General features: G+C 47.4%; 1 protein-coding gene across 1 annotated transcript; it reads left to right on the top strand.

The window, feature by feature from the left end:
• The first annotated feature begins 1,056 nt into the window (after nucleotides 1-1,056).
• Nucleotides 1,057-25,066, top strand: KCTD10 (potassium channel tetramerization domain containing 10). Its single transcript, XM_065889517.1, has 6 exons — nucleotides 1,057-1,264; nucleotides 9,709-9,839; nucleotides 12,388-12,474; nucleotides 12,805-12,857; nucleotides 14,217-14,343; nucleotides 24,842-25,066. The coding sequence occupies exons 1-6, from the start codon at nucleotides 1,057-1,059 to the stop codon at nucleotides 25,064-25,066; spliced, it is 831 nt and encodes a 276-aa protein (XP_065745589.1).
• The last annotated feature ends 2,561 nt before the right edge of the window (nucleotides 25,067-27,627 follow it).

The following is a 27,627-nucleotide window of genomic DNA, read 5'->3' as shown; positions in this document are numbered from 1 at the left end:
ATTCAAGAAAAGTTTTCTACTGGGAGTCTGGGATTAGCAGATGTAAACTATTATGTATAGGATGGATAAACAAGGTCCTACTGTATAGCACGGGCAGCTGTATTCAGTATCCTATGATAAACATAATGGAAAAGAATATTAAAAATGTGTATAACTGAGCCACTTTGCTGTACAGCAGAGATGGGCACAACGTTGTAAATCAGCTAGACTTCAATTAAAAAAATAAAATTTGGTAAAAAAGAAAAGTTTTCTTTGAATACACACATGCCAGGTACCAGTCTCCTTTCCTGCGTCTGCTTAGATCAGACACTCCATCCATTTCTCTTACGGGGATGTACATGGTCGCTGGCAGTGCTCTTTAGGGAGACTCAGCGGATCTTACTGTTTGGGGAAGTGCTAGTACAGGAAGTCTCCAATTTGCAATAACTTGCTTCCAAGAGTTTTTATGTCTTCTGTTGAGTACTTAGAAACACTTATTCCCTGTAAGGGGATGGTAGTTGAGACCCCACTCAATTTCCTGAAAGCTTGTTTCATGGGTAATTCAACGGAAAAGTGGCACTTTTAGCTGTTCCGTTGTGCATAGCAGTAAGGAAACGGGACCTTGGCAGTGCTTTCGGCCACTTTAGGATACAGCCAGGGTGTTCATTTATACGGGTTGTGGGCACAAAGGAAGTCCTTGTAATGCAAGACTTAGTAGCAAACTGGTACTTGCAGGGTCAGCAATGAAGCCAGTGTATGAGGCTGTCTGCTTGGAGTTTGGGGCAGCTTGGGGAGTGCATGCTCCTCCCAATGGGTTAGCCGACGCCCCAGCTCCCACCACTGGTTCCCCTGCTGGCCTAGTTGGCCTCTGATTTTAAGAGAAGCCAGAAACTCAGATTTTCCTGTGAATTCTCCCGAGTTGTCAACGCTGGGAGCAAACTTTGTTTTCAATGCAGTATACACTTGGACTAAGCAGAACACATCTGGAGGCCAGCTGCAGCACACTGGCTGAGAAAAGTAAATCAGGCCTGGTGCTGTGACCCTAGTGCCCCTGTGTTTGTCCCCTGGCAGGAAGAGATGTCAGGAGAAAGTGTGGTGAGCTCAGCGGTGCCAGCAGCTGCGACCCGCACCACTTCGTTCAAGGGCACGAGCCCCAGTTCCAAGTACGTGAAGCTGAACGTGGGCGGAGCCCTGTACTACACCACCATGCAGACGCTGACCAAGCAGGACACCATGCTGAAGGCCATGTTCAGCGGGCGCATGGAGGTGCTCACGGATAGTGAAGGTAAGCCCAGCCTCCGGGACGTGCCTCTGGGATAGTGAAGGTAAGCCCAAACTCCGGGACATGTTTGTGGTCGAGGGCTTCCTTCCAGTTCAGAAAACCAACGTGAAACAGGCAGTGTCCACAGGCCCAGGTTTCCTGTTGTGCTCAGTGTTACTGGGCGTGCAGGGAGCCTTGAGAGTGAGTAACAGGGAGACTGGATCTAATCGGGGGGGAGGGGAAGGTGGTCAAGGAGGGCTTCCCTGAGGAGGTGACACCTAAGCTGAGAGCTGAAGATGAGTAGGAGTCAGTGGGATGGGGGGATCATAATCTCGACTTAGCTGTTGATTTGCAGTGTGACTGTGAGAAAGTCACTTCCCCACCCCAGGCATCAGCTCTGTACAGTGGATGCTGGACTGGCTGCCCTGGTTGGCTCTCTTCCCATTCTCTCGGTCATGATTCTGTGATGTCAGTGAAACTCGAGTGTGACAGAGGTGGGAGCGTTTTCTCTGGACTGTTGTCCTCCTAGGATGGGGTCCTGATAAAAGGCTCACAAACCTGGATTTTGGAGTCTCAGCTCCCCATTTTCTTGTCTGGTGACCCTAATCAAGTTGTTTAGCCTGTCATCTCATTTCTCCATCTGGCAAATGGGCACAATGACACCCACACCGGGGGGACTGCTGGCCCATAGTAAGCATTCAATATATGTATATTCAATGCGTGGGGTTTTTGTTTTTGTTTTTGCTTGTTTTTAGTTGCGGCATGGGAACTTAGTTGTGGCATGCGGACTTCTTAGTTGCAACATGCGAGCTTCTTAGTTGCAGCATGCATGCGGGATCTAGTTCCCTGACCAGGGATCGAACCCGGGCCCCCTGCATTGGGAGCGTGGAGTCTTACCCACTGGACCACCAGGGAAGTCCCCAGTGTGTGTTTTTTTTTTTTTTCTTTTTGTGGAAAGTCATGTTAATGAAAGGCAAAGAATTGTTTAAAGTGGTCCTACTTCCCATAACTACTTCCACCCACCTGGAACACTCAGACCCCTGCAAGAGGGAGCATCCTTCTTTGGCTGGGTTTATGGGGCAGGTCACATGAGGTTTAAAGATGGCCCCATCCTTCATTCCTTGGCCTGAGCTTGCTTGAGACCAGGCCAGACCACGGCTTGGCTTGACCCTACCTTACCTGTTTCCGAGGCTGGCCTCTGTGCTGACGCCCCTGCCTTTCTCGAGATGGTAGTTCCTGGAAGAGTGGCGAGTTTTGACACAGGGGTGGGATTGGGGGCTCTGGGCCTGGTGTGCACAGTGTGTTCTCCTATCCTAAGAGGGCCACACCCTGGACTGTCGGCTAGTGGGGGCATCTCCCTCTGTGTCCTGGAGAAGCCAGGCTGCTGGGGGACCTTCAGTCCCACTTCCCTGGGCTCCCCACAAACCCAGGTTTCTGGCCCAGCAGCAGGTGAATGAGGTCGGAGCCCCAGAGCTGCCTCAGTGCCCCACCCAGAAAACGCCAGGGTTTTTATGAGTAGGAGGATCCCCTCTGCTGGGCCGCACCCAGCATGGCCCAGGAGTATTTGTGGAAATCAAGACAATAGCACCCCAGCTGCTGAAGGAAGTGGACCTTATCTGAGACCCCAGGATTGTTGTGGCCTTTCTTCCGCCCTGCCCAGTCTCTGGCGGGGCTCAGGAAAAGCGGCTGGCTCGCTTCCAAGGCAAAGTGGAAGCCGTGTCTCCTTAAGAGCCCTCACCTTGGTGGCTTGATGCTGTGTCACAAAGGAGACAGAGTCCACAAGCTTTCCCATCCCCCAACTGGGAGACGCACGAGAGTGGAACCAGTGGGCCTGTGCAGGCTTCTAAACAGCTGCCAGAGGATGTCCTTCCTCGGTGCTTCGTGGAAAACCCAGCATCTCCAGGGAAGCAGTGCTGCCTTGACACTCCAAACCTCAGCTGTTTCCACTTCACAGAACTCCAGCCCCCTTCAAGTCATCATGAAAAGCTCACAGTATGGCCTTTTATGGGTTTTGTTTCATTTAAGCCTCGCCTTAACCCTTTAAGGGGTGGCTGCTGTTACCAGTTGCTAAGTGAGAAATCCACATCTCAGAGAGGTGAAATGCTTTTTCAAAAGCTATAGGGCTGGAAATGATGAAGCTACTGAACCCAGGACTTGCTGGCTCTTACTGTCTGTTGTGCGTGGTTTGATGTGGGCCCAGCCCTAGGCCTGGTCGTCTGAGTGTGGCAGCCTTATGGTCCAACCACCAGCTTAGAGATGAAGCCCTTTTGGGCCTGGGATGTCAGGCTGAGTGTCTGGTCTTCCAGCCAGCGCTGTGCTGGCAGAGCAATCCTGTTGGCCCCTGGGGAGTACACTGCCCAGCCTGACCCATGGCCTAAGTACACCCTTGGATCTACAAAACGCGGTAGACTTTCTTCATCTCACAGCTTCACCCTGGCCTTCAGGCAGGAAGCTTGTCGCTGGCAGTGAAATTTGCCACAAACAGGCCCAAATGCCAAGTGCGGCTCACCCAGGCGAGTGAAGCCAGCAGGACGGCATGCTGGTTAAAGAACAAGGGCTCTGAAGATACCGAACAGTATATGCATTGTGTTGCTAGAAATCTGTACAGGATACCTGAGAAGCTGGTTGCTTCTGGGGAGGGGACCTGGGGTCCTGGGTGGGTGGCAGACTCTCTTGCACTACACGCCCTTCTACCTGCCTGAGTTGTATACCGTGCACGTAATTCCTCAACAGAGAGGAGCGTGGGTGTTGGAGGTGGACCTGGATTTGAGTCCTGCTCTGTCCCATGGTAGCTGTCCCAGCTAACCGCTATGGAGCAGTTTCCACGTATTGGGCATTGTGCTCACACAGGCTCATTTGCTGTTCATTGGTGATGTGACACTAGTCGAGTGACTTTTTCTCTGAGCCTCTTTCCTCATTTAGAAGTTGTAAATGATAATGCTTTTCGGGGTTGTCATGGGGATTACATGAGGACGTTAGAAAGCCCTTGACAGAATGCCCGGCACTTTGGGAGACTCAGTAAATGGGGGCTGTCTGTTATTGCTTTAGTCCTGCCTGGGCTGGGGTGTAGAGGGGCCAGGGCTGTGGGGAAGGGTCTCAGCACGCTGTGGAGAAGTGGCCTGCCTTGGCCTTGTGGGATGAGGGTGTTGCGGTCTCACGTTCCCCCTACAGGGGTCGCTCTTCTGAGAGGACACGGTGGCAGTGATTAGGCCTTTCCCAGACTCCTCCCCAGAAAGGTTCAGTTCCTGCAGTGCTAGAATTTCTCCCGGAGCCCTTGTCATTGTCGTCATTGGCGGGTGGATTTATGTGGCCCTTTCGTAACACGACTTCTGTCCGGCCCTCACCTGTAGTTGCCTGCCTCATCCCTGTTGCTTGTAGTACTTTCCCGCCTTAAATGGTGTCTGGTCTCTGGCTAATGTTTTTGGAGTAAGGAAGTCTATAAACTAGATCAGAGAAGAGAGTCATTAATCTAATTATCAGTAGGCGTTCCCTAGAAAACCAGTGGGGCAGTGGAATAAGCAGGAAAACTGCAGCACCCGCAGGCCTCCTGCCTTATGCAAAATTCTGAAGTAAGTTGAAAGCGTTTAAACTGCATAATGTAACAAACTCCCCTGTGCCCCGACTCAGACAAGGACTAAAACATTACCTGGACCCATGGGGCTTCTCTTTACCCTCTCTGCCTCTCTCCCTTCTCGCCATGGCCTCTAAGTAGCCTGACTGTGGGGTCACTGGGGTGGATTTCAGCCTTTGCTGCAGAGTCACCCGCAGAGCTAAACCTCGATGCCTGTCGTCCACCCACCGCACCCCCGCCCCCGCTCCTCAGCCAGATGTAACTGGACAGGGTGTGGTGGGCATTGGGACTTTAAGAGCTCGCCGTGGGATTCTAATGCGCGGCCAGGGCTGAGAACCACTGGCGTGGGGCTTTGCGTGAATTACCGTTACTACAGCTGTTTATGTCCGTAACCACCGTATAGTTGGTACATTTTTAAACATCATATAAGCGGTGTTACATGTTATAGCTTGTACGTAGCCTTTTAGCTTTTGCTTTAGTGAGCGTTATGCCTGTGAGAGTGATCCATGAAAAAACAGCTCTAGTTCACACATTTCCCTGAAGTAGAGTGTTCCATGCAGTTTATGGATCCATGTTCTGTGATGGTTATTTAGGCTGTTTCCAGCGTTCACTGTTAGGAATATTATCATTCTCCAACACTCTCGCAGTGTATGTGTGGGCTCTGCTTCCCAACCTCTGCCACATCATGGCACACCCAGAAAATAATATTTTTACTTTGGTGAATGAAGAAGCTCTGGAGTCCCCAGGCCCCAGCCAGCCCCCACAACCCCAGCCCAGGGCCCACAGCATTAAGGTCCTACCCACCATTGGGAGCTCTGTCCCGGAGTTGATTCCCAAGAGGGGAATTGGGGATCATATCCTCGACTTGATTAGGTGTTAGCGGTTGTGTCAGTTATCCTCCCCACAGGGGTCTGAATTTTTGCCAACACTGGGCACCTGTCATTGTTTACTTACTGCCAGTCTGATGGTTATGGTACAGTACTTTGTTGTTTTATTTAGCATTTCCAGTGCATTGAGTGACTTATGTTTATTGGCCATTGTGTTTCATCATTTAGCTGCCGGACAGTATCTTTACACATTTTCCTTTTTTCTTTCTTTGTAGAAGTATATATTCTGGATCATATTTCTTTGTGGTCTTATGTTGTAAATACCTTCTCCCAGTCTGATTTGTTGACTTTGATACCTCGAAGTTTTTACATTATTTTTTACATTTAGATCTTTGATCTATTTCAGTCAGTGGTGCTCAACCAGAGATGATTTTTGACCCTCAGGGACACTGGGCAATATCCAGAGACATTTCTGGGTGTCACGTTTTGGGTGTGGGAATGCTATTGGGTGGAGGCCAGGGATGCTGCTACATACTCTATGGAGACTCTCTCCATAACAAAGAATTACCTGGTCTAAAGTGTCACTAGTGCTGAGGCAGAGAAACCCTGCCCTAGAGATTCTGATTTAGGAATGAGGCTACTTCCAAGAGTCTGAATTTGTAACAAGGACCCAAGTACCTTAGGCAACTTATGAACAGGCAAGTTTGGGGACCATAAAAATCTAAATACCTTAGTATGGAGAAGGAGAGGTCAGTGAAAGCTCCCTGGAGGAGGTGGGGGAGGGAAGGAGAGAGGAAGTACCTGGTCTGCTGGTGGGGCTGGGAGGGGGCAAGCCCGGCAGTCCAGCCCCCCGTCCCTGAGCCAAGCCTCCTCCCAGGCACCCCAAAAACCACGCAGACCCCCTTCCTGGGGGCTGGAACATTCTGCCTCTGGATGCCGCTGCCACTCCTGTCTGTTCTCCAGTGATGATGACATATGTAAAGGGCTCACCATCAGAGACCTATTTGATGGCTGCTGGCAGACCCGGCATTGTGCTCTGTGCTTCCTGTACATTCTCTCATCTTACCTTTATGCCAGCCCAGGGAGGAACCATTTTTAGAACAGGAAACCGTAGGACAGAGAGGTTAAGTGAGACACCAACGTCATCCAGCAAGTAGGTGCAGAGCTGGGTTTCCAGTACAGGCCTGTGCTCTCTCACTCAACCCGTCCCAGAGCCTCCGGGTCTACACCCCTCACTCTTCTTTCCAGCCCTGCCAACGGGTTCAGGGAGCCCAGGTCGCCCTGACCTGGCTTGGCTTCCCTTAGCTTGTCTATATGCTGGGGACTGGAGCTGACTGTTTCAAAGGGATTGATTCCTGCTTTGAAAGCAACTAAAATATTTTGAAGTCAGAATGCTAATTGAAACCTCATGGAGAGTGCGCCTGGCTCTGCTCTTTTTTTTTGCCCTTATTTGTCCAAAGTATGATTCCTTCACCACAAGCATTTCCTGACAGCATTCTTGAGCCAGAGCCCAGTGTCACGGTCTGCCTGTTCGTTTATGGAAACTCTGGACTGTCACTTGGGTAATTGATTTCAGGGGCCCTCGTTCTTTCTGAGTGGCTGCGTTGTCCACACATCAAAGGCAGACGAGGACATTTTCTTCCCAGAGCAGCTGGGTGGAATTTGTTGCCCTTTCTCCCAAAGACTGAGGTTCTACGTGTCTTCTCAATTTTGTATGATGAAAAGAGTTTTCCTACGAGTTCCTTGCTTGTTCTTTGTGGTTTAGTTCTGCCTCCCCAGCTTTTGGGAGTGTCCCTGAACCTCTCTGAGCCTCTGTTTTCATCTGAGGAAAATGCAGGGGAATGAGCTTCCATCAGCAAGAACTGTTGGGGAAGATAATACGGTCTTTCCATACCTTGTCGGCTTGCTGGAAGGAGAGCACTTGATCCACAGTAACAACAGGGGTCACAAGCTGGTGGCCAGCAGGCCCTATTTTGGCTGCCCTATGGTGGGTTAATGACAGGTTTTTTTAAAAAAATCATTTTACTGTTCTTTAGAAGTCTGGAGATTTCACAGGGAAATCTGCATTTTTGGCTTCTCCTGGAACACCAGGGGCTCTCTCAGCCCTGGGCCTCATTCCTGCCTGGCCAGTTTTGGCTGGAGTGGGAAGAACCCCCTTGGGGGGCGGGGGCAGGGAGAGGCAGGGCCTGGGCTGTGGTCCGCCCTGCCCACCTGCACCTGGTTATCCTGTGTGCTCAAGGCCCCTGTAGGCATCTGAGCTGCAGGACAGATACTGAGTCCGCACTTAGTTGTCTCAGCTGGAGAAAGGAACGGGAACATAATGTCCAGCGAGCACTGTCAAGGTGACAGGATTTACCACACCTGTGAAGGCCTCGTTGTCCTTCCTGGGATCCAGGGTCTGACTCCAGGCCACACATTTGCTTTGTGTTTGCCGAGATTGGGGATTAACTTCTTGCTGTACTCAGGAAACCATAGCAGCGTGGAAGTGCCACGCAGAAGGCTCTGGAGGGACGAGACGGGACCTTTAACCAAAGGCCCAGGAACCGTGGACTGAGGAGTAGTTGCAAAGCGGAACGTGGAAATGGCCTCCTTGTCAACTCTCCTGGTGATGGCGGCAAAGAACACTAACTAGTGCACTAGAACACCTGAGCACACTTGGCGGGGCTGGACTCTGGGGAGGCGGGCCGACTTGTGACTGGACGTGAAAAGGTGCTTCGGCTGCCCTTGGCCTCCATTGGCCTCTGCTGCCGATCCAGGGCCCGGGGTCTGAGGAGGATTTGGGAAGGCATAGTGGTCTTAGGAGTGGAAACCTGGCTCTTTTCCCAAGCTGAGGGAAAGCAGGGGCAGAGAATGAGTGATTTCTGTGTGAACCTCCTAACTTCCCTGGGCGCTGGCAGTGCGCAGCAGGAGACTTGGGGCCCCCTTCCCGGGGTGACCCTGCTTATCGGGAAGGCCGGGACTTCTCCGTCTGTCTGGCTTCACGTTTTCTCTTGAGATGTACTTGGTCTTCACCTCAACCCTGCTTCCCCTTCTGGTACCTCCTCCTCCCCTTCCCAGGCTCCAGTCCTCTTTCCTCTTCCCAATAGCATTTGCATTTCAGCGGAGGAATTTCGAGAAGCGAAGCCCCATAGCGGCCCTGCAGACCAGGGCCAGGACTGGAGACTGGAGAAGACACTGAGAAGCGTCAGGACTCGCCTTGTCCCCACCCACAAGGCACGATTTCGCACTGTGCCTGGTTCCGGTCAGCAGCTGGAATGTGTTTCTGTATCTCATGAATGCCAGCGCCATCTCCCCAAGTTAGACTGAACTGCTTGAGGGCAGGGTCTGGCTGGTCACCATTTTATCTCTGATCGCTGTCATTAGCCACTAAACACTTGTTTGGGGGGTTACGGATGGAATTTTCTGTGGTGGTGCTGGTGAGTGCCTGGGGGTCACCCTTGGGAGTCAGATGTCACAGCCTGCAGCAGTGAGCCGTCTGCTTCCTTAGAAATGGCTCTGTTATTTGGGAGTCTGAAAAGAAAAGCTTTGTTGTGAAAGGGAATAGATATTTTCACACCAGAAGCCTTTCCCCTGTCAATGGGATGTGCTCATTTGGACTCATTTTATCCAGGTGTGGGGTAGGCCCTCTTGCGATATTCTTAACATAGGGATTTTTGAGGTACTTTAGGAACATGCTTTTAGGCCCCAGGGGCCGTGGACTTCCCTGGCAGTCCAGTGGTTAAGACTCCGTGCTTCCTATGCAGAGGGCACCGGTTCAATCCTTCCTTTGGTGTGGCCAAAAAGTTAAATAAATAAAATAAAGGAGCCCAAACCAGTGAGTCTGGGGTGTGCTTGTCTGCAGCCAGCGGGGCCTGGTCAGCCCTTTGCTGGTAGCTGGGCAGGTGGGGCCACAACCCTCTCTGTGGTCCTGCTCTCCCCAGAGGTGGTGGGAGCCAAGAGACACCCCAGCTCTCCTCCCCCCTCCTCCCACCGCAGGCTGGACCACAACCCTCTCTGTGGTCCTGCTCTCCCCAGAGGTGGTGGGGAGCCAAGAGACACCCCAGCTCTCCTCCCCCCTCCTCCCACCGCAGGCTGGATCCTCATTGACCGGTGTGGGAAGCACTTTGGTACCATACTCAACTACCTTCGTGACGGGGCGGTCCCCTTGCCTGAGAGCCGCCGGGAGATCGAGGAGCTGCTGGCAGAAGCCAAGTACTACCTGGTCAGGGCCTGGTGGGTTTCACCTTTCTCCCCGTGTGGGCGGGGAGAGCCCCAGACTCATCTGCCTTTCTCATTGTCCCCCTCCCTCATTGAGCTGTTGTGAGAGTTAATGAGTTGACCCCGGAGCTGCTCCTCTCTGGCCTGCACGACCCCTGGCTGTATGATGCTTATTTCAGCCCCCATGGTGTTGGGTCTTCACTACCGAGCTATGGGGTGTAAAACCTGATCCTTTTCTGGACTCATTGGGAGACTTATTCTCATCCCACAAGTCATTGTTGAGAGCCCAGCGTAATCTCTACAGACACCCCTCACTCCTCAGCTGGAGCTGGGGAAGGACTGCTGGGGTCAAGTCTAGGGACAGTAAAATCCCTACAAAACCAGAACACTTCTAGATGTAGCCAGCAGCCATTTATTTCAAGGCAAGTTAAGACATGGCAGAGAATCAGAACCCTTTCTGTCCTAATTGGTTCTGTAAACGTGAGGCTCTTGGGTGGCTCTCCACTGGGACAGTACCCACAATGCCAGTCTGCCTGAGGAGCTGTTATTTGCACCACCCCTGCCGCTACTGCGAGTCTGTGAACTCCCTGTAAATCTAACTGAATGTTGTAGCTTTTACTTTGCTATTTTTTATTTCATTTGTATGTTTATTAAAGTAATGCATGTAAAGCGTTTACCAAGGCAAGTTGGTATTGTAAGCTAGGTTGATGTCAAAAACACTTCCATGCGCCTTCCACCCACTCCCACCCCTGCAGCAGCCTCTTTTAGTTCTTGCAGCAGTTCTTTACTCACCTGTCTCTTATATTATTTATTGATTTTTCAGTTTACCACATTATCTACTGGCGTTTCTGTAGAAAATTAAAATTTAGCTCATGTACCACCCCAGCCACTACCAAACTTGCCTGCACATATTCCTTCTCCCAGTATAGTTTATCACAGTTTTGATTAAATCCGTACTCAGAGTTTACGTTGAGTTGTGTAAATATTGTTAACAGTTGAGCCACAGTATACAGTGATTATTTCCTTTCTCGTGTAACTTTTCAGTTTGCCAGAATTAGTGATTGCTTCATTGTCTTTTGTTTGCTTGGTTTTCTAAGCACACATCCCTAATTCAGCCCTAAATTCTCAGAAACTTCAGTCTCTTTCTGGTATGTTCAGACACATCAGGGAATCTCTGTTTCATCTTTGTCTTAGAGACATGCCCTCTGGGTTCCTTTTTGTGGTTTCTGTTAGTCTGAGATTAAACCTCCGGGACTGACCTCCTAGTTTCTGTCGCCCTTATCCTTCTATTTTCTCAGAGGGTTTTTTCAGTTTTATCTTTTCAACGCTTCTATTGAATTTTTCATTTCTGCTATCGTATTTCTGACTCCCGAGAGCCTTTTCTAGTTCTCCGAGTGCTCTTTTTTATATAGCACGCTGATCTTGTTTCATGGGATGCGGTATCTGCTCTCATCTGTCTGATGATACTATTTGAAGTTTTCTTTCTGCTGCCTTCATTGTGTGACTCCTTCTCTTACTTTTTCTCTTTGTTTTGGTTTCAGTCTCATATTTGAGAGGCTTTCCGGGTATAATCTGATGGTCCTTGGTCTGTTGAAATTCAAGAGCAAAGGCTCTGAAACACTGTATGTATTGTTGTCCAGTGGGCTTCAGTGGCAGATGATAAGGCTGGCTTTTTCAGTGGGAACTCTCAATGTCAGAATCTGTAAGCCTTTTTTTTTTTTTTGGACAGGTGGTTCCCTGTAGAGGAATCCTCCACTCTCTTGCCTGGTGGGTATAAGCCCAACTGGCTGCCTTCTGAGATCTGAGTAGGAGAAGGGGCTGGGTCGGGGGGTAGGGCTCACCATTTAGTGTGTAGATGGTTCACTTAATCTCCCGTTTTCGGAATAGCAGCTCAGCCCTGTCCTCTCCTGTACAAACTGCTCCAGGAAAGTGGACTTTTCTCCTGCCCGGCTGGGGTAGGGGATCCATCTGGAGTCTCACCAGTGCTTCTGTCGACTAGCAAGCAACACTCTGCTCTTGCCCTGAGCCCACCAGCCTTCAAAGCTGTGGATTCTTTCCCATCTGCCAACTTAGGTTTCAGCGTTCTCCTCCTTGGTTATCACTCACTTGAGACCTGCTTTCCAGACTTGAATTTTTGACATCTTTTGTCTGCTGACCTCACTTTTCCCATTCTTTCTCTCCTTATGGGCTTATAATTCCTCTGCAGTCATTGCAGTGGGGTTTTAGGAGCTTTGATGCAATCATATTTCATCTGCCATATTTAGGGTTTATTTTTGAGTGGCTTCCTGGGCTGTGAAATGTGTCATTGTTGTTAGTATTTATATGCCAAGCACCCTGGCATATAACAGTCCTGGCCAAAGAGCGGGTTCACTGGAGAACTCCACTCCTGGTCGTCCCCCATCATACTTCACTGGTGCTGAGAATCCTCCTCTCTTCCCAGCCACGGCTGCCCCATCTCCCCTCGCCAGAGTCCGTCTTTGCCCGGCAGGCCAGCTTAAACAGTTCAATGCTGGGCAGGCCTCCCAGGCTGAAAGCATGTTTTGTTCCAGCAGAACAAAGATACTTATGAGCCTTTCTGCAAAGTTCCTGTCATCACCTCATCCAAGGAAGAACAGAAACTTATAGCGACTTCAAATAAGGTATGGTGGAGGCAACCTTGTGGCATTTCTTTTGCTACCAAAAGCGGTGGAAGTTATTCTGAGTAAGTTTTGGAATAAAAATGTGCGAAATTGCCTGGGCAAGGCCTGAGAAGGGGTCAGGAATGGGAGAGTATAGCTCATCTTTTGTTTCTCCTGGTGCTGGCTCACGCAGTCTCCCTCTCCAGCCAGCAGGACCCCAGCCAGCAGGCTATGCTTATCTGCCTCTTCTGGCGGATGGCAGGGCTCCAGTGCTGTGGGAAGCCAGTGGTCCTTCGCACCTGCACTCCAAGTGACTCTCTTCTTTCCTTTTTTTTTTAAAACAACCCACAGCCAGCCGTGAAGTTGCTCTACAACAGAAGTAACAACAAATACTCGTATACGAGGTAAGGTGTTGGCCAGAAAAGACATCTGCACTCACACCAGCCAGGCCCAGCTCCCCTCGTTCCCTTCAGATGAGGGTGGCCTTTTTGCACCTCTAGAATGCCCAGATGGATCGATAGATATGAAATCAAATTCACACATACCATAAAATTCACCGTTTAAAAATACACAATTCAGTGTTTTTTAGTATATTCAGAGTTGTGCAACCATCACCACTTACCTAATTGTAGACCATTTTCATCACCTCAGAAGGAAACCTATACCTGTTAGCAGTCACTCCCCATGGCGCCCACCCTCTTATCTCCCCCAGCCCTAGGCAACCACTACTTTGCTTTCTGTTTCTATGGATTTGCCTACACCGGACATTTCATATATGTAGAATCTTACAATATGTTGCTTTTTGTGTCTGGCTTCTTTCACTTAGCATAACGTTTTCAAAGTTCATCCATGTTGTAGCACGCATCAGTACTTCATTCATTTTATGGCTGAAAAATACTCCATTGTTCAGACAGACTACATTTTGCTTGTCCATTCATCAACTGATGGACAATTAGGGTTGTTGCCACCTTCTGGCCGTTAGGAATAATGCTGCTGTGGACATGCATGTACACATACATGTTTTCATTTCTCTTGGGTGGATACCTAGGAGTGCAATTGCTGGGTCATATGGTAACTCTACGTTTAATCACTTGAGGACCTGCCGAACTGTTTTCCAAAGTGATTGTGCCATTTTATGTTCCCACTAGCAATATATACAGGTTTCTAGAATGCCTTTTGGCTCTTGGGAACATGTGGCTCTAAATCAGGAACTTATGGGTTGTAGGGGTATTAGATGAAGTTATTCAAGACCCATAAATGGACCCAGGATAAAAAGTCTCCCTCGGGCAGGTCACTCAGCCTCTCATGTGGCTCTGTGGGGCTCTCCTCCATGTCCCCGACCTGGTGCCTCTGCCTGCAGACCCCGTGGTTTCAGCATTTCATTCCTGGCTGTTGCACAGCAGGGCGTCCGCCCTAGCTCTCTGGTGAGGAGCGCAGACTTAAGAGGCCATAGCTGTCTTTTTGAGGCTCAGCTCTGCCATTTATTAGTTTTTGGCTTCAGCCAGTTCCCTAATTTCTCTGACCCTTGCTTTCCTTTGAGCTTTGGGGACTGTAGTGCCTTCTTCACGGGCTTACTGTGAGGTTGAAAAGGGATGTTGGAGATAATGGGTCCAGTGTGTGGAAACACTCCCCCACTAGTGGTGGCTGTTAACACCAGCTTGTAATCAATCACCTTATCAAATGCTCTTTTGCAGCAATTCTGACGACAATATGTTGAAGAACATCGAACTGTTTGATAAGCTATCACTGCGCTTTAATGGAAGGGTCCTGTTCATAAAGGATGTCATTGGGGACGAAATCTGCTGCTGGTCCTTCTACGGCCAGGGCCGCAAGATCGCTGAAGTCTGCTGTACCTCTATCGTCTACGCCACCGAGAAGAAACAGACCAAGGTAAGGGCCTCCAGAGGACGGTTCTGAGTGGCTGGTCTGAAATCTGTATTTGAAAAACTTCCCTTTCTCCTTGAGCAAAATACACTTCAAGAGGGAAAGGCTCTAAAAATGCTTTCCTTGACTCATGACTGCTCATTGTTCAAATATTCATTCTCTTTTGGGCCCTGGAAAGATCCAAATGTAGGCTTGGAAAAACAGAATGGCGTTTCCTTTCTGACACCCAGTAAGTATAGACAGTCATACTGCTCATGGGTTTCTTTTCTGTAAGGGTTGATTCAGACGGGTCCTTGTACCTGTGTGTACCCCGCTGCCTGCATTTTCTCCTCTGTCATCAACGATCTGACCCCACCTGTGCCAGCTCCTTGCCGTCTTCCTCTCGACGCTGTTTCCCACCACACTGGCCCCATCCATCTCACTCATCAGGAGCAGTGCTACCTTCAAGGTCTTGACCTTGGCCTTCTAGTCGTGAGCCCCTACTTCCTTGTCATCTGTCCTCCTCTTACCCACCAACTTGGGCAGCCCTCCACCCTCACGGGGCCCTCTCAGCACTCCTCGTGAATCTGGGTGGCTTCTTCCCGGCATGTGACTCCCTGTCTGATCTGGACTCTGGACCCATTTTTATGTCATCCTCTGCAAATGGACCTGACCTCTCCCTTGGCTTCTGTCCCTGTGCTGTTTTGCAAAGCTAGATCACGCTGCCGAGTGTGGTTAGAGATCTGGTCCACTGTTAATTGATATTCACTCCCTTTAGGTTTCTGCTTGCCTACCCTCCTCCTTAGGCTATGTGACTGGGTTGTTTTTTGTCTTTTGTTTTCCTCCCTTCTATTTTTTTCTTTTTATTGAAGTATAGTTGATTTATAATGTGTTCATTGCTGTACAGCAGAGTGACTCAGTTATACACATTCTTTTTCACATTCTTTTCCATTATGGTTTATCACAGGATATTAAATATAGTTCCCTGTGCTATACAGTAAGACCTTGTTGTTTATCCATCCTATATATACCAGTTTGCATCTGCTAATCCCAAACTCCCAATCCATCCCTCTCCCATTCTATTCTCTGTGTCTATGATTCTGTTTCATAGATAGGTTCATTTGTGTCATAATTTAGATTCCACATATAAGTGATATCATATGGTATTTGTCCTTCTCTTTCTGACCTACTTCACTTAGTATGATAATCTCTAGTTGCATACATGTTGCTGCAAATGGCATTTCTTTCTTTTTTATGGCTGAATAGTAGTCCATTGTATATATGTACCACATCTTCTTTATCCATTCATCTGTTGATGGACATTTAGGTTGTTTCCATGTCATGGCTATTGTGAATAGTGCTGCTATGAACATAGGGGTGCATGTATCTTTTTTTGAATTATAGTTTTGTCTGGGTATATGCCTGGGGATTGCAGGATCATATGGTAATTCTGTTTTTAGTTTTCTGAGGAAAACCTCTACGCTGTTTTCCACAGTGGCTGCACCAACTTACATTCCTACCAACAGTGTAGGAGGGTTCCCTTTTCTCCACACCCTCTCCAGCATTTGTTATTTGTAGACCTTTTTCTTTTTTTTGAAGGTATTTTATTTAATTTTTTTGTGTTTAATTTTTTAATTTTTATTTTATATTGGAGTATAGTTGATTAACGATGTTGTGTAGACTTTTTAATGATGGCCATTCTGACTGGTGTGAGCATGTAGTTCATTGTAGTTTTGATTTGCATTTCTCTAATATTTAGTGATGTTGAATATCTTTTCATATGCCTATTGGCCTTCGGTATTCTTTGGAGAAATGTCTCTTTAGGTTTTCTGCCCATTTTGCAATTGGTATGTTTGTTTTTTTTGTTGTTGTTGAGTTGTATGAGCTGTTTGTATATTTTGGAAATTAAGCTCTTGTTGGTTGCATTATTTGCAAATATTTTCTCCCATCCTGTATGTTGTCTTTTCGTTTTGTTTATGGTTTCCTTTACTGTGCAAAAGCTTGTAAGTTTGATTAGGTCCCATTTGTTTATTTTTGTTTTTATTTCTATTGCCTTGGGAGACTGACCTACATTGGTATGGTTTATGTCAGAGAATGTTTTGCCTATGATCGTTTCTAGGAGGTTTATGGTGTCATATCTTACGTTTAAGTCTTTAAGCCACTTTGAGTTTATTTTTTTGTGTGGTGAGAGGGTCTGTTCTAACTTCATTGATTTACATGTGGCTGTCCAATTTTCCCAACACCGCTTGCTGAAGGGACTTTTTCCCATTGTATATTCTTGCCTCCTTTGTTCAAGATCAATTGACTGTAGGTGTGTGGGTTTATTTCTGGGTTCTCTATACTGTTCCGTTGATCCATATGTCTGTTTTTATGCCAATACCACACTGTTTTGATCACTGTAGCTTCGTAGTATTATCTGAAGTCTGCGATGGTTATGCCCCCTGCTTTGTTCTTTTTTTTCAGGACTGCTTTGGCAATTCTGGGTCTTTTATGGTTCCATGTGACTTTTAGGACTATTTGCTCTAGTTGTGTGAAAAATGTCATGGGTGATTTGATAGGGATCATGTTAAATCTGTAGATTGCTTTAGGTAATATGGCCATTTTAACAATATTAATTCTTCCAACCCAGGAGCATGGGATATCTTTCCATTTATTTGAATCATCTTCAGTTTCCTTTATTAACGTTTTATAGTTCTCAGCATATAAGTCTTTCGCCTCCTTGGTGAGGTTTATTCCTAAGTATTTTATTTGGGGGGTTGTGATTTTAAAAGGTATTGATTTTTTTTTACATTCCCTTTCTGATACTTCATTGTTGGTGTGAAGAAATGCAACCAATTTCTGTATGTTAATCTTGTGTCTTGCTACCTTGCTGAATTCATTTACCAGTTCTAGTAGTTTTTGTGTGGAGTCCTTAGGGTTTTTCTGTATATAGTATTATATCATCTAAGTATAATGACAGTTTTACCTTTTCCCTTCCAATTTGGATACCTTTTATTTTTTTTTCTTATCTGATTACTGTGGCTAGGACTTCCAATACTATGTTGAATAGAAGTGGTTACAGCGGGCATCCTTGTCTTGTTCTAGATTTTAGTGGGAAGGCTTTCAGCTTTTCACCATTGAGTATTATATTGGCTGTGGGTTTGTCATAAATAGTTTTTACTATTTAGAGATACGTCCCCTCTATACCCACTTTGGTAAGAGTTTTTATCATGAATGGATGTTGCATTTTTGTTAAATGTCTTTTCTGCATCTAGTGAGATGATCATGTGGTTTTTGTCTTTTCTTTTGTTTATGTGGTGTATCACGTTGATTTGCATATGTTGAACCATCCTTATGAATTTGGGATGAATCCCACTTGGTTGTGATGTAAGATCTTTTTTATGTGTTGTTGGATTAGGTTTGCTAATATTTTGTTGAGAATTTTTGCACCTGTACCATCAAAGATATTGGCCTGTAATTTTCTTCTTTGGTGGTGTCTTTGTCTGGTTTTGGTATCAGAGTGATGGTGGGTGGCTTCATATAATGTCCTTGGCAATGTTCCCTCCTCTTCAATTTTTTGGAAGAGTTTGAGAAGGATAGGTGTAAGTTCTTGTTTGTATGTTTGGTAGAATTTGCCTGTGAAACTGTCTGGTTCTGGACTGTTGTTTGTAGGGAGTTTTTAAATTATAGATTCTATTTCAGTTCTATTGATTGGTCTGTTCAAATTATCTATTTCTTCTTGATTCAGTTTTGGTGGGCTGTATGTTTCTAGAAACTTGTCCATTTCTTCTAGGTTGTTGAATTTGTTGGCATATAATTGTTCTTAGTAGTCCCTTATGGTTTTTTGTATTCCTGTGGTATCAGTTGTTATGTCTCCTTTTTCATTTCTAACTTGTTTATTTGAGTTCTCTCTCTTTTCTTCTTCGTGAGCTTGGCCAGAGGTTTATCAATCTTGTTTATCCTTTCAAAGAACCAGCTCTTGGTTTTATTAATTTTTTTATATTGTTTTTTAAATCTCTATTTCCCCTCTGATCTTTATTATTCCCTTCCTTCTGGTGACTAGGTTTTGTTTTTTCTTCTTTTTCTAATTCTTTTAAGTGGTAGGTTAGGTTGTTTGAGACTTTTCTCATTTTTTTGAGGAAGGCCTGAATCTCTATGAGGTCCCCTATAAGAACTGCTTTTGCTGCATCCCATAGATTTTGCATGGTTGTGTTTTCATTGTCACTTGTCTCAAGGTATTTTTTAATCTCCTCTTTGATTTCATCATTGACCCATTGGTTTTTTAGTAGCATGTTGTTTAGTCTCCATGTAATTTTTTTTTCTCATTTCTTTTTCTGTGGCTAATTTCTAGTTTCATGCTGTTGTGTCAGAAAAGATGCTTGAGATAATTTCTGTACTCCTAAATTTGTTGAGGCTTGTTTTGTGCCCTAGTTATGTGGGTCAATCCTAGAGAAAGTTCCATGTGCACTTGAAAAGAATGTGTATTCCGGTTTTTTGGGATGTAATGTGAAAATATCAATTAAGTCTAACTGTTCTATTGTATCATTTAGTATTTCTGTTGCCTTATTGAGTCTCTGTCTGGAAGATCTGTCCATTGATGTGAGTGGGATGGTAAAGTCTCCTACTGTTGGGTTGGCCAAAAAGTTCATTCAGGTTTTCCTGGAAGATGTTACAGAAAAACCCGAACTTTTTGGCCAACCCAATATTCCTGTCACTTTTCTCCCTTTATATGTCTGTTAGTATTTGTTTTATGTATTTGGGTGCTCTTATATTAGGAGTATATATGTTGATGAGTATAAAATCCTTTTCTTGTATTGATCCTTTTATCACTATATAGTGTCCTTCTTTATCTTTCTTTATGGGCTTTGGTTTAAAGTCTGTTTTTTTTTTTTTGTCTGTACGCGGGCCTCTCACTGTTGTGGCACAGGCTCCGGATGCGCAGGCTCAGCGGCCATGGCTCACGAGCCCAGCCGCTCCGCGGCATGTGGGATCTTCCCGGACTGGGGCACGAACCCGCGTCCCCTGCATCCGCAGGTGGACTCCCAACCACTGCGCCACCAGGGAAGCCCTAAAGTCTGTTTTTTGTTGTTGTTGTTGTTGTTTGTTTTGTGGTACACGGGCCTCTCACTGTTGTGGCCTCTCCCATTGCGGAGCACAGGCTCCGGATGCAGAGGCTCAGCGGCCATGGCTCACGGGCCCAGCCTTTCCGCGGCATGTGGGATCTTCCCAGACCGGGGCACGAACCCGCGTCCCCTGCATCCGCAGGCGGACTCTCAACCACTGCACCACCAGGGAAGCCCTGTTTTGTCTGATATTAGTATTGCGACCCACACTTTCTTGTCACTTCCGTTTGCATGAAATATCTTTTTCCATCTCTTCACTTTCAGTCTGTGTGTGTCCTTTGCCCTGAAGTGGATCTCTTGTAGGCAGTGTATTGTAGGTTCTTTTTTTTTTTTTTTTTTTTTTTTTTGCCGTACGTGGGCCTCTCACTGTTGTGGCCTCTCCCACTGCAGAGCACAGGCTCAGTGGCCATGGCTCACGGGCTTAGTTGCTCCGTGGCACATGGGATCTTCCCACACCGGGGCACAAACCCGTGTCCCCTGCATCGGCAGGCGGACTCTCAACCACTGCGCCACCAGGGAAGCCCTGGCTCTTGTCTTTTTAATCCAATCTGCCACTCTGTGTCTTTTGACTGGAGCGTTTAGTCCATTGACATTTAGGGTAATTATTGATAGATATGTATTTATTGCCATTTTAAACCTTGTTTTCCTGTTGTTTTATATTCTTTGTCCCCTTTTTGTTTTTCCTTTTGTGGCTTGATGATATTCTTTTGCATTATACTTATGTTCTTTTCATTTTTTGTGAATCTATTGTATGTTTTTGATTTGTGGTCACCCTGTTTTTCAAGTATGTTAAGCCCTTCCTATATATATTTGCCTTAGACTGGTGGTCATATAGGCTCAAACACATTCTAGGGGGAAAAAAAATTTACATTTTCTTACTCTCCTCCCCAACATTTTATGATTTTGATGTCCTCTTTTACATCTTCATGTTCATCCTTTTGCTGTTCACTGTGGTTATCATCACTTTCACAGAAAATACTTTTTTTTTCCTCAGTATGCAGGCCTCACTGCTGTGGCCTCTCCCATTGCGGAGCACAGGCTCTGGACGTGCAGGCTTAGCGGCCATGGCTCATGGGCCCAGCCACTCCGTGGCATGTGGGATCCTCCCAGACTGGGCCACGAACCCGTGTCCCCTGCATTGGCAGGTGGACTCTCAACCACTGCACCACCAGGGAAGCCCGAAAATATTTTGATTTTTTTTTTTTTTTTTTTAATCTGTATGGTGGCTTTTTTTTTTTTTTTGGCTGTGTTAAGTCTTTGTTGCTGCTCACGGGCTTTCTCTAGTTGTGGCGATTGGGGGTTACTCTTTGTTGTGGTGTGTGGGCTTCTCATTGCAGTGGCTTCTCTTGTTGTGGAGCATGGGCTCTAGGCGTGGGGGCATCAGTAGTTGTGGCATGTGGGCTCAGTAGTTATGGCTCGCCAGCTCTAGAGCACAGGTTCAGTATTTGTGGTACATGGACTTAGTTCTCCATGGCATGTGGGATCTTCCTGGGCCAGGGCTCAAACCCGTGTCCCCTGCATTGGCAGGCGGATTCTCAACCACTGTGCCACTGGGGAAGCCCTCTACTGGCTTTTTTAAGTGATTTATTTTCCAATTGTGATTTTCTCTTTCCTATAGATTTTTACTTCTTTTCTATTTAGAGAAGAGCTTTCAATATTTCCTTTAGGATAGGTTTAGTATTGCTATGTTCTTTTATTTTTTCTTGTGTGAGAAATTTTTTCTCTCTCCTTCTATACTAAGTGATAATCTTACTGGGTAGAGTATCTTAGGTTGCAGATTTTTTCCCTTTTAGGACTTTGAATTTATCTTGCCACTCCCTTCTGGCCTGCAACGTTTCCGTAGAGAAATCAACTGATAGTCTTATGGGGGGGGGGTTCCCTTGTAATTAACTCTGTTTTCCTCTTGCTGCCTTTAGAATCCTCTCTTTAACTTTTGCCATTTTTATTATAATACGTCTTGGTGTAGGTCTTTTTGTGTTTATCTTGTTTGGGACCCTTGAGCTTCTGGTACCTGGGTATGTTTCTTTCTTTAGGTTTGGGAAGTTTTCAGCCATAATTTCTTCAAATACATTTTTGATCCTCTTTACTCTTTCTTTCCCTTCTGGAGTCCCTATTCTGCATAGGTTGGCACACTTTATATTATCCCACAGGTCTCTTAGATTGCTTTCGGTTTTTTTCATTTGGCTTTCTATCTGCTGTCCTGACTGGGTGATTTCCATTATTTTATCTTCCAGATCACTTATTCATTTGCATTATTCATTCTGCTGTTCAGCTTTCGTCTCTGCAAATGAGTTTTCTAATTTTTTTTGGTTCCTCTTTATAGTTTCTACTTCCTTTTTACAGTACTCTGCATTTCTTTCAATAGCCTTTCTTAATTCCTTTGGTATTTTCATTATTTTCTTTTTGAAATCAGTGCCTATTAGACTGAAGGGGTCTGTTTCACTCTTTGTTCCTTCAGGGATCCTTTATCTGGGAGTAGTTCTTCTGCTTCTTCATTTTACAGATTTCTCTTTTGAGTTTAGGAGAAACAATTGTCTACTGTGGTCTTGGAGGGCTGTTTATATGTGGGGTCATCCCTGTGTAGCTTTTGTGAGTTCAATATATTTGGTGTGAGGGCGGTTTTTAGTATGGATGCCCGTGGCCTTTTTCTTCAGCGTGTGCTGGTCGTTACCCCTTGACGGGGGTGTGCAGATGCAGTGGCTGATGCCCAGCCCTGGGTTCTTGGTGGCGGCGGGCAACTCAGGCACCCCCAGAGCACACGATGGGCATGAGGGCATCTCACAGCCACTCCTGGAGTTTGGGCAGGCAGTGGTGGGGGCCCTGCAACCACTCCTTGGGTCCAGGAGGGGGGTGATGGTAGCCTGAAACCACTCCTGGTGTCGGGGGTTGGGGGGGGCGCTGCGACGGCTCCTGGAGCCCATGTAGGTAGTGTCCTGCCGTCTGCAAGCGCACGCACAGAGAAAAAGGCTACATACAATGCAGATCCCACCCCTCCCCTCATGCACCCCCCAAACAATGGCAACTGGCCTCTAAGGTGACCCAGGCTTCCCCTGCATACACCCCCAGCTGTGGTCACACTGGATTCCAGCCCCCCCGGTCCGTCTGCACAACATGCCAACCCCAGTCCTCTCCCCAGTTTTGATCTCTGAAGCCCGAGTTCCAGCACCCAGCCCCCCGCCAGCACTGGCAGACTCGTGTGTCAGGCTGGGGAGTGCAGGGCGGCAGCACTGACTGTCTGTGTAGTCTTCCGTCTGCTTTGGCTGACGCAAACCAGCTGCTGTTTTCTCCTCTGAGGCTCAAGCTCTCCTTCTGTCCCGGCCCATCTCCCCGCCGGTGAGGGGGCTTCCCAGGGTGCAGGAACCTTTCCTCTTTTTCACAGCTCCTTCCCAGTGACACAGGTCCTGTCCCGATTCCTTTCTCTTCTTTTCCTTTTTCTTTTTTCTTTCTTCCTATCTGGTTTCGTGGAGATTTTCTTGCCCTTTCAGCAGTCTGAGGTCTTCTGCCAGTGTTCAGTAGATATTCTGTGAGAATCATTCCACATGTAAATATATTTTTGCTGTATTTGTGGGGGAAGGTAAGGTTCATGTCCTACTATTCTACCATCTTGATTGTGCTTTTTTTTTTTTAAATCATCCCATACACTGTGTTATTTCCTTTTCAACCTATCTGGGGAAATCTGATGACCAGGGACACATGCAGCAGGTCATGCCTCTAGTCACCTTCATACAGATCTGTAGGTCACCTGCTCAGGTTATTATCCTTACTGCAGTCCCAGGAGCCCACAGCTCTGTGTGATGCTAGAGCAGCCTCAAAGGCAAAATGCAGATGAGAGAAAATCAGACCACAAAGTAGAAACCAGAGTTAAAAATCTTTTTTTAACTTCTTTTTTCTTTTTTTAAAAGGGTACATGTTTTTTTTGTTTGTTTATTTTTGGCTGCATTGAATCTTTGTTGCGTTCAGGCTTTCTTTAGTTGCAGCGAGCAGGGGCTACTCTTCGTTGTGGTGCGCGGGCTTCTCATTGTGGTGGCTTCTTTTGTTGCGGAGCATGGGCTCTAGGCACGTGGGCTTCAGTAGTTGCGGCATGCGGGCTCAGTAGTTATGGCTCGTGGGCTTAGTTGCTCCATGGCATGTGGGATCTTCCTGGACCAGGGATTGAACCCGTGTCCCCTGCATTGGCAGGTGGATTCTCAACCACTGTGCCACCAGGGAAGCCCTTTTTTTTTTTTAACTTCTTAGAACATCTGGTCATTAGTATTTAGAATGTATCCTAAAAGGTATGTATTGTTGTAAGGTAGCCAGGAAGGGAAAAACACTTTCTTTTTTTTCCTTTCAAAGATAGTGGGGGAACCAGAATTATTCACTTTTCCTCCTGTGTTAACAAGACGTGCCTCTTTTCTTTAGGGCTGTGAATTCCACCTGTAACTAGACTCTCCATTTTGTCATAGTTTGGTTTTTTATATACATGGATTGCCTCTGCCCTTGGATATTCAAAAGCTAATCATCATATCGATTAAACTTTAAAATAGTGACTTTACGTTTTTAGAGCTTAACAGCGAGCAAAGGCACTGAGAGACCTCGTGGTCAGATCCCCACTGTGTATAGATTCCTGGACGGGTTCCAGAGTGAGCCTGTGCTCATGTTCGTGCAGCTGGTTAGTGGTGGAGCCGGGCTGGAGGCCAGAGTCCCTCTCCTGGCTCCCTTCGCTCTGCCTCTTGTCCCTCAGGGCTCCTTCCTTTTTCCAGGGAGTTGGTATTGGGATGACTGCCCCTTCAGGGACAGTTTCCTCTCCTTCTATCCCACACTTCCAGGACCTGTGCTTTGGAGCTGACACTCATGGTTCGTTGTCTCCCGTAACTGCACAGATGTTCCACTTGGGTTTTTGCATAATCGGTATCTTCCCTGGCAGAACATTTCAAGTGCTTTACCAGTTCTTACTGATTGCCTGGGACCCACCTCTAGTTCACGGCGCCTGACCCCGAAGGGCAGTAAGTGCACGCAGCGCTTTACTGAGTGGGAGGGATTTTGTCCATTTTATGAGGGTCCCCAGCTGGTCCCTGTTCAGAAAGTACGCTGCTTTAAGTTGTGGAATGCCTCGTGTACAAGGGTGCAGCCCTGATTGTTAGAAGTAACACATTGGGAATGATGTAAATGTCCAAAGGAAGGCAAACTTCCAAAGGGGGCAGAGAGGGCAGGGAGATCTGTTTCACTGTATCCCTTTTGTCTCTCGTGAATGTAGCGCCATGTGTAAGTGTTGCGTATTGACAATAAAAACTGCTTTAAACATAATAACGATCGTCTTACGGAGTCTTAGGGGCCTGGTGTAGACAGATGGCCCTGCTCAGAAGTCCTGGGTGGTGGCGGAGCTGGTGGGGTGGGGGGTTTGAGAAGCTAATGTACCTGCCTTGTGTTTTGTGGCGCTACAGGTGGAGTTCCCTGAAGCCCGGATCTATGAGGAGACCCTGAATATTTTGCTGTATGAGGCCCAGGATGGCCGGGGACCCGACAACGCACTCCTGGAGGCCACGGGTGGGGCGGCCGGACGCTCCCACCACCTGGACGAGGACGAGGAGCGGGAGCGGGAGCGGATCGAGCGCGTGCGGCGGATCCACATCAAGCGCCCGGACGACCGGGCCCATCTCCACCAGTGAGCGGGCAGGCGCCCCGCCTGCACCCCACCCGCCCTGCTCCTCCCCGCTGTGCACTCAGATTCCCCGAGAGCTCCCGGGCCTCCCGCTGCCCCCGCGTCCGGAGAGACTGCATAAAAAGCCAGATGACGATTTTGGTATTTCTCGACCAGGTGAATGGATTGTCTTTACCCAGGTGAACACACCCCTGCCAGTGAACAAGCTGGGTCCAAGGTCTCTGCTTTCCTGAGAATCCAAGAAGCACTGGAGCCAGGCTTTCCTGGTTCTGGAGGAAGAGGATGAGTGGGTGTGGTGTGTGTGTGAGAACTTGTCTGCGGTATTTATTTCTGTGGGTGTTGACTGCCTCTTTGAGCTTCTTGGGTCGCCTTTCCTCCAGGGTTCACTTTGTCAACTCCGAAACGGGTCCTGTAGTCGGTGGTCACCAGCGGTGTCTGCGAGCTCAGTGTTTCCTAACTCCACCCCAGCACCCTGGCCCCATTCCCGTGCCCAGCACAGGCTCCACGGCTTTGCCAACAGCCCGTCCCGCCTCGGGCATCGATCCTAGAGCTTGTTGGTGAAGGACCACAGCTCTTAGCAGTGGAGATACCACCTGGGGGTTCCTGCCTCTCAGCCGCTGTTTCTAGTGTGGCTCTGGATGCCCAGCTCCGTTGAAGGGGCAGGCCTGTTGCGCCTTCTGCTGATCTGTGGTCTGGTGCTTGTTGGGACCCTGCAGGGTCTGGCCAAGAGCAGAGCTGCCCCTTCCTCTGCCCTCCTTGTTGACCCACTCCATTCCGGGAAGGCTGCCTGGCCTGCTTACGGGCATAGCGTACAAACCACTGCCCGGTGGGCTTCATTCCTTCCTCTTGGGCCTTATGCCCCGTTAAGCGGGGCTTACTGCCCCCAGCGGATGCCCTGCCCTTTGCTTAGAAGAAAGTAAACATGGCCCCAGACTCTTTTCTGGCGTCCAGACAGGACCACTGCTCACACCAGCAGCCTCAGGACGGTTCACCTGCTGTCAACGCAGCCGTCGCCTGGAGATCCCTTCCTGTCTCTGATCCTTACACAGTGTGGAGTGGCCATCGGTGAGCAGACGGAGAGGACATGCAGATCCTTTTGGGTCCGGTCAGTGTGCATGTTCATGTTTGTTTAAGGGACGTGTGCGACTGTGGATGAGGATGTGTACCCATGGTGCCTGGGTGGCCTGCGCTGGAGCCCTGCTGTCTGCACGGCGCTCGTGTGGGACGGACGTTCTCGGTTACCTACCTCCCCGTCTCCGCGCCCGCCCGTGATGCACAGAGGGAGTGGTGACGAATGTGGGTGGTTGAGACTAGGCTGGTAGAGTAGTTCCAGGGAGATTCGGATGTGTGTAAGGTATGGATGGGTTTTGTCTGCTATTCAAGGGAAACATTACCATTTTATACCAAAGGTATTAACACGGGCAGCCTTTGATACAGTGCATTCGAACAAAACGAGTTTATATTTTGAAATGGTTTTTACAGCTTAGACTTTGTATACCCTGCCCTACTTGTGACAGTTGTATGCCTTTATTTTGTATCCAGCAGCAAAGCCTACAATAAAACTTTAAAACAATCATGACCCAACCTAAAAATCATGTATCGGGTAGATGCTTTCTAAACTGTTGTGTGGGAAACTTTCATATTAGGCCATCTGGATTTTACTAAGTGCTAAGGATGGGAGGGGAGGGGGCTTAAATAATGTTTTGTAAATATTTTATACTGTTTAAGTTTTAAACACCAACCCTGCTGTTTGGGTTGAACTCTTTTAGAAAGTTAAAGTGAATGTCAGTTCTGATGTTTTCTGTAGGAATGGAAAAGCCATCACGTAAGTTCTGTTTTTCAAATGTTTACGTGAAGAGTAACTAACTTTGTGGAACAGTCTGATTAGTTGGGGCTTCTCCACCTTACGACCAAATGTTTCTGGCCGTCTCTCTACTTTCACATTTCCTCCAACTTTGCACTTGTAGTTTGGAGTCTTTGCTTCCCTGGGATATGAACAAGTTCATGAAACATTCCATGGTGAGTGATACTGTTAGTTGCATACAGCCGTGAGCTGACAATGACAAAGTGTTGGCTGGTCCAGGCTCTGTTATCAAACATATTCTACAAAACTGATTTCTTATGTGAGCACTAAGGGCAACAAAAGTCAATATTTGTATTTAAGAACCATCCAAGTAAAGACGAACACTGGCCTAAGATTTGGTGAAGAGCTAAGTTTTATTACACCGTAATAACTTACAATGGAAAAAGCAGAACAGCTTTGGGTCCCTCGTAATGAGGCTTTCTTTCAAGTAAGTCATCTGATTGTGGTGACTGGGGACCTTGCCTCTCCATCGTCCTCCTGTAGTGGCTTAGCAGGGTGGTCGCTGTGCAGGTACCCTGGCCCTCCCTCTGGAATGTGTGTTTTCTAGGGCTCCACCCAGGGTCACTGTAACACGTGTGTGTCACTAACCTTTCTGTCTCTTTGTGCCATGGAAAAAAAACGCTATGAGCTTCAGAAGCAGTCACTGTGTGTTGTACAAGCATCTGTGGACATATGTAAAATAAAAGTTACATAACGCTTCTCCT

The sequence above is a fragment of the Phocoena phocoena genome, chromosome 13, assembly GCF_963924675.1.
Source record: "Phocoena phocoena chromosome 13, mPhoPho1.1, whole genome shotgun sequence".
Classification (NCBI taxonomy): Eukaryota; Metazoa; Chordata; class Mammalia; order Artiodactyla; family Phocoenidae; genus Phocoena; species Phocoena phocoena.
This window is presented reverse-complemented; position numbering and strand designations above follow the sequence as displayed.

Coding starts and splice junctions, on each gene's coding strand:
- KCTD10 (XM_065889517.1), top strand. CDS start 1,057: ATGTCAGGAGAAAGTGTGGTGAGCTCAGCGGTGCCAGCAGCTGCGACC. Junction 1,265..9,708: donor GGTGCTCACGGATAGTGAAG/GTAAGCCCAGCC, acceptor CTCCCACCGCAG/GCTGGATCCTCATTGACCGG. Junction 9,840..12,387: donor CAGAAGCCAAGTACTACCTG/GTCAGGGCCTGG, acceptor TTGTTCCAGCAG/AACAAAGATACTTATGAGCC.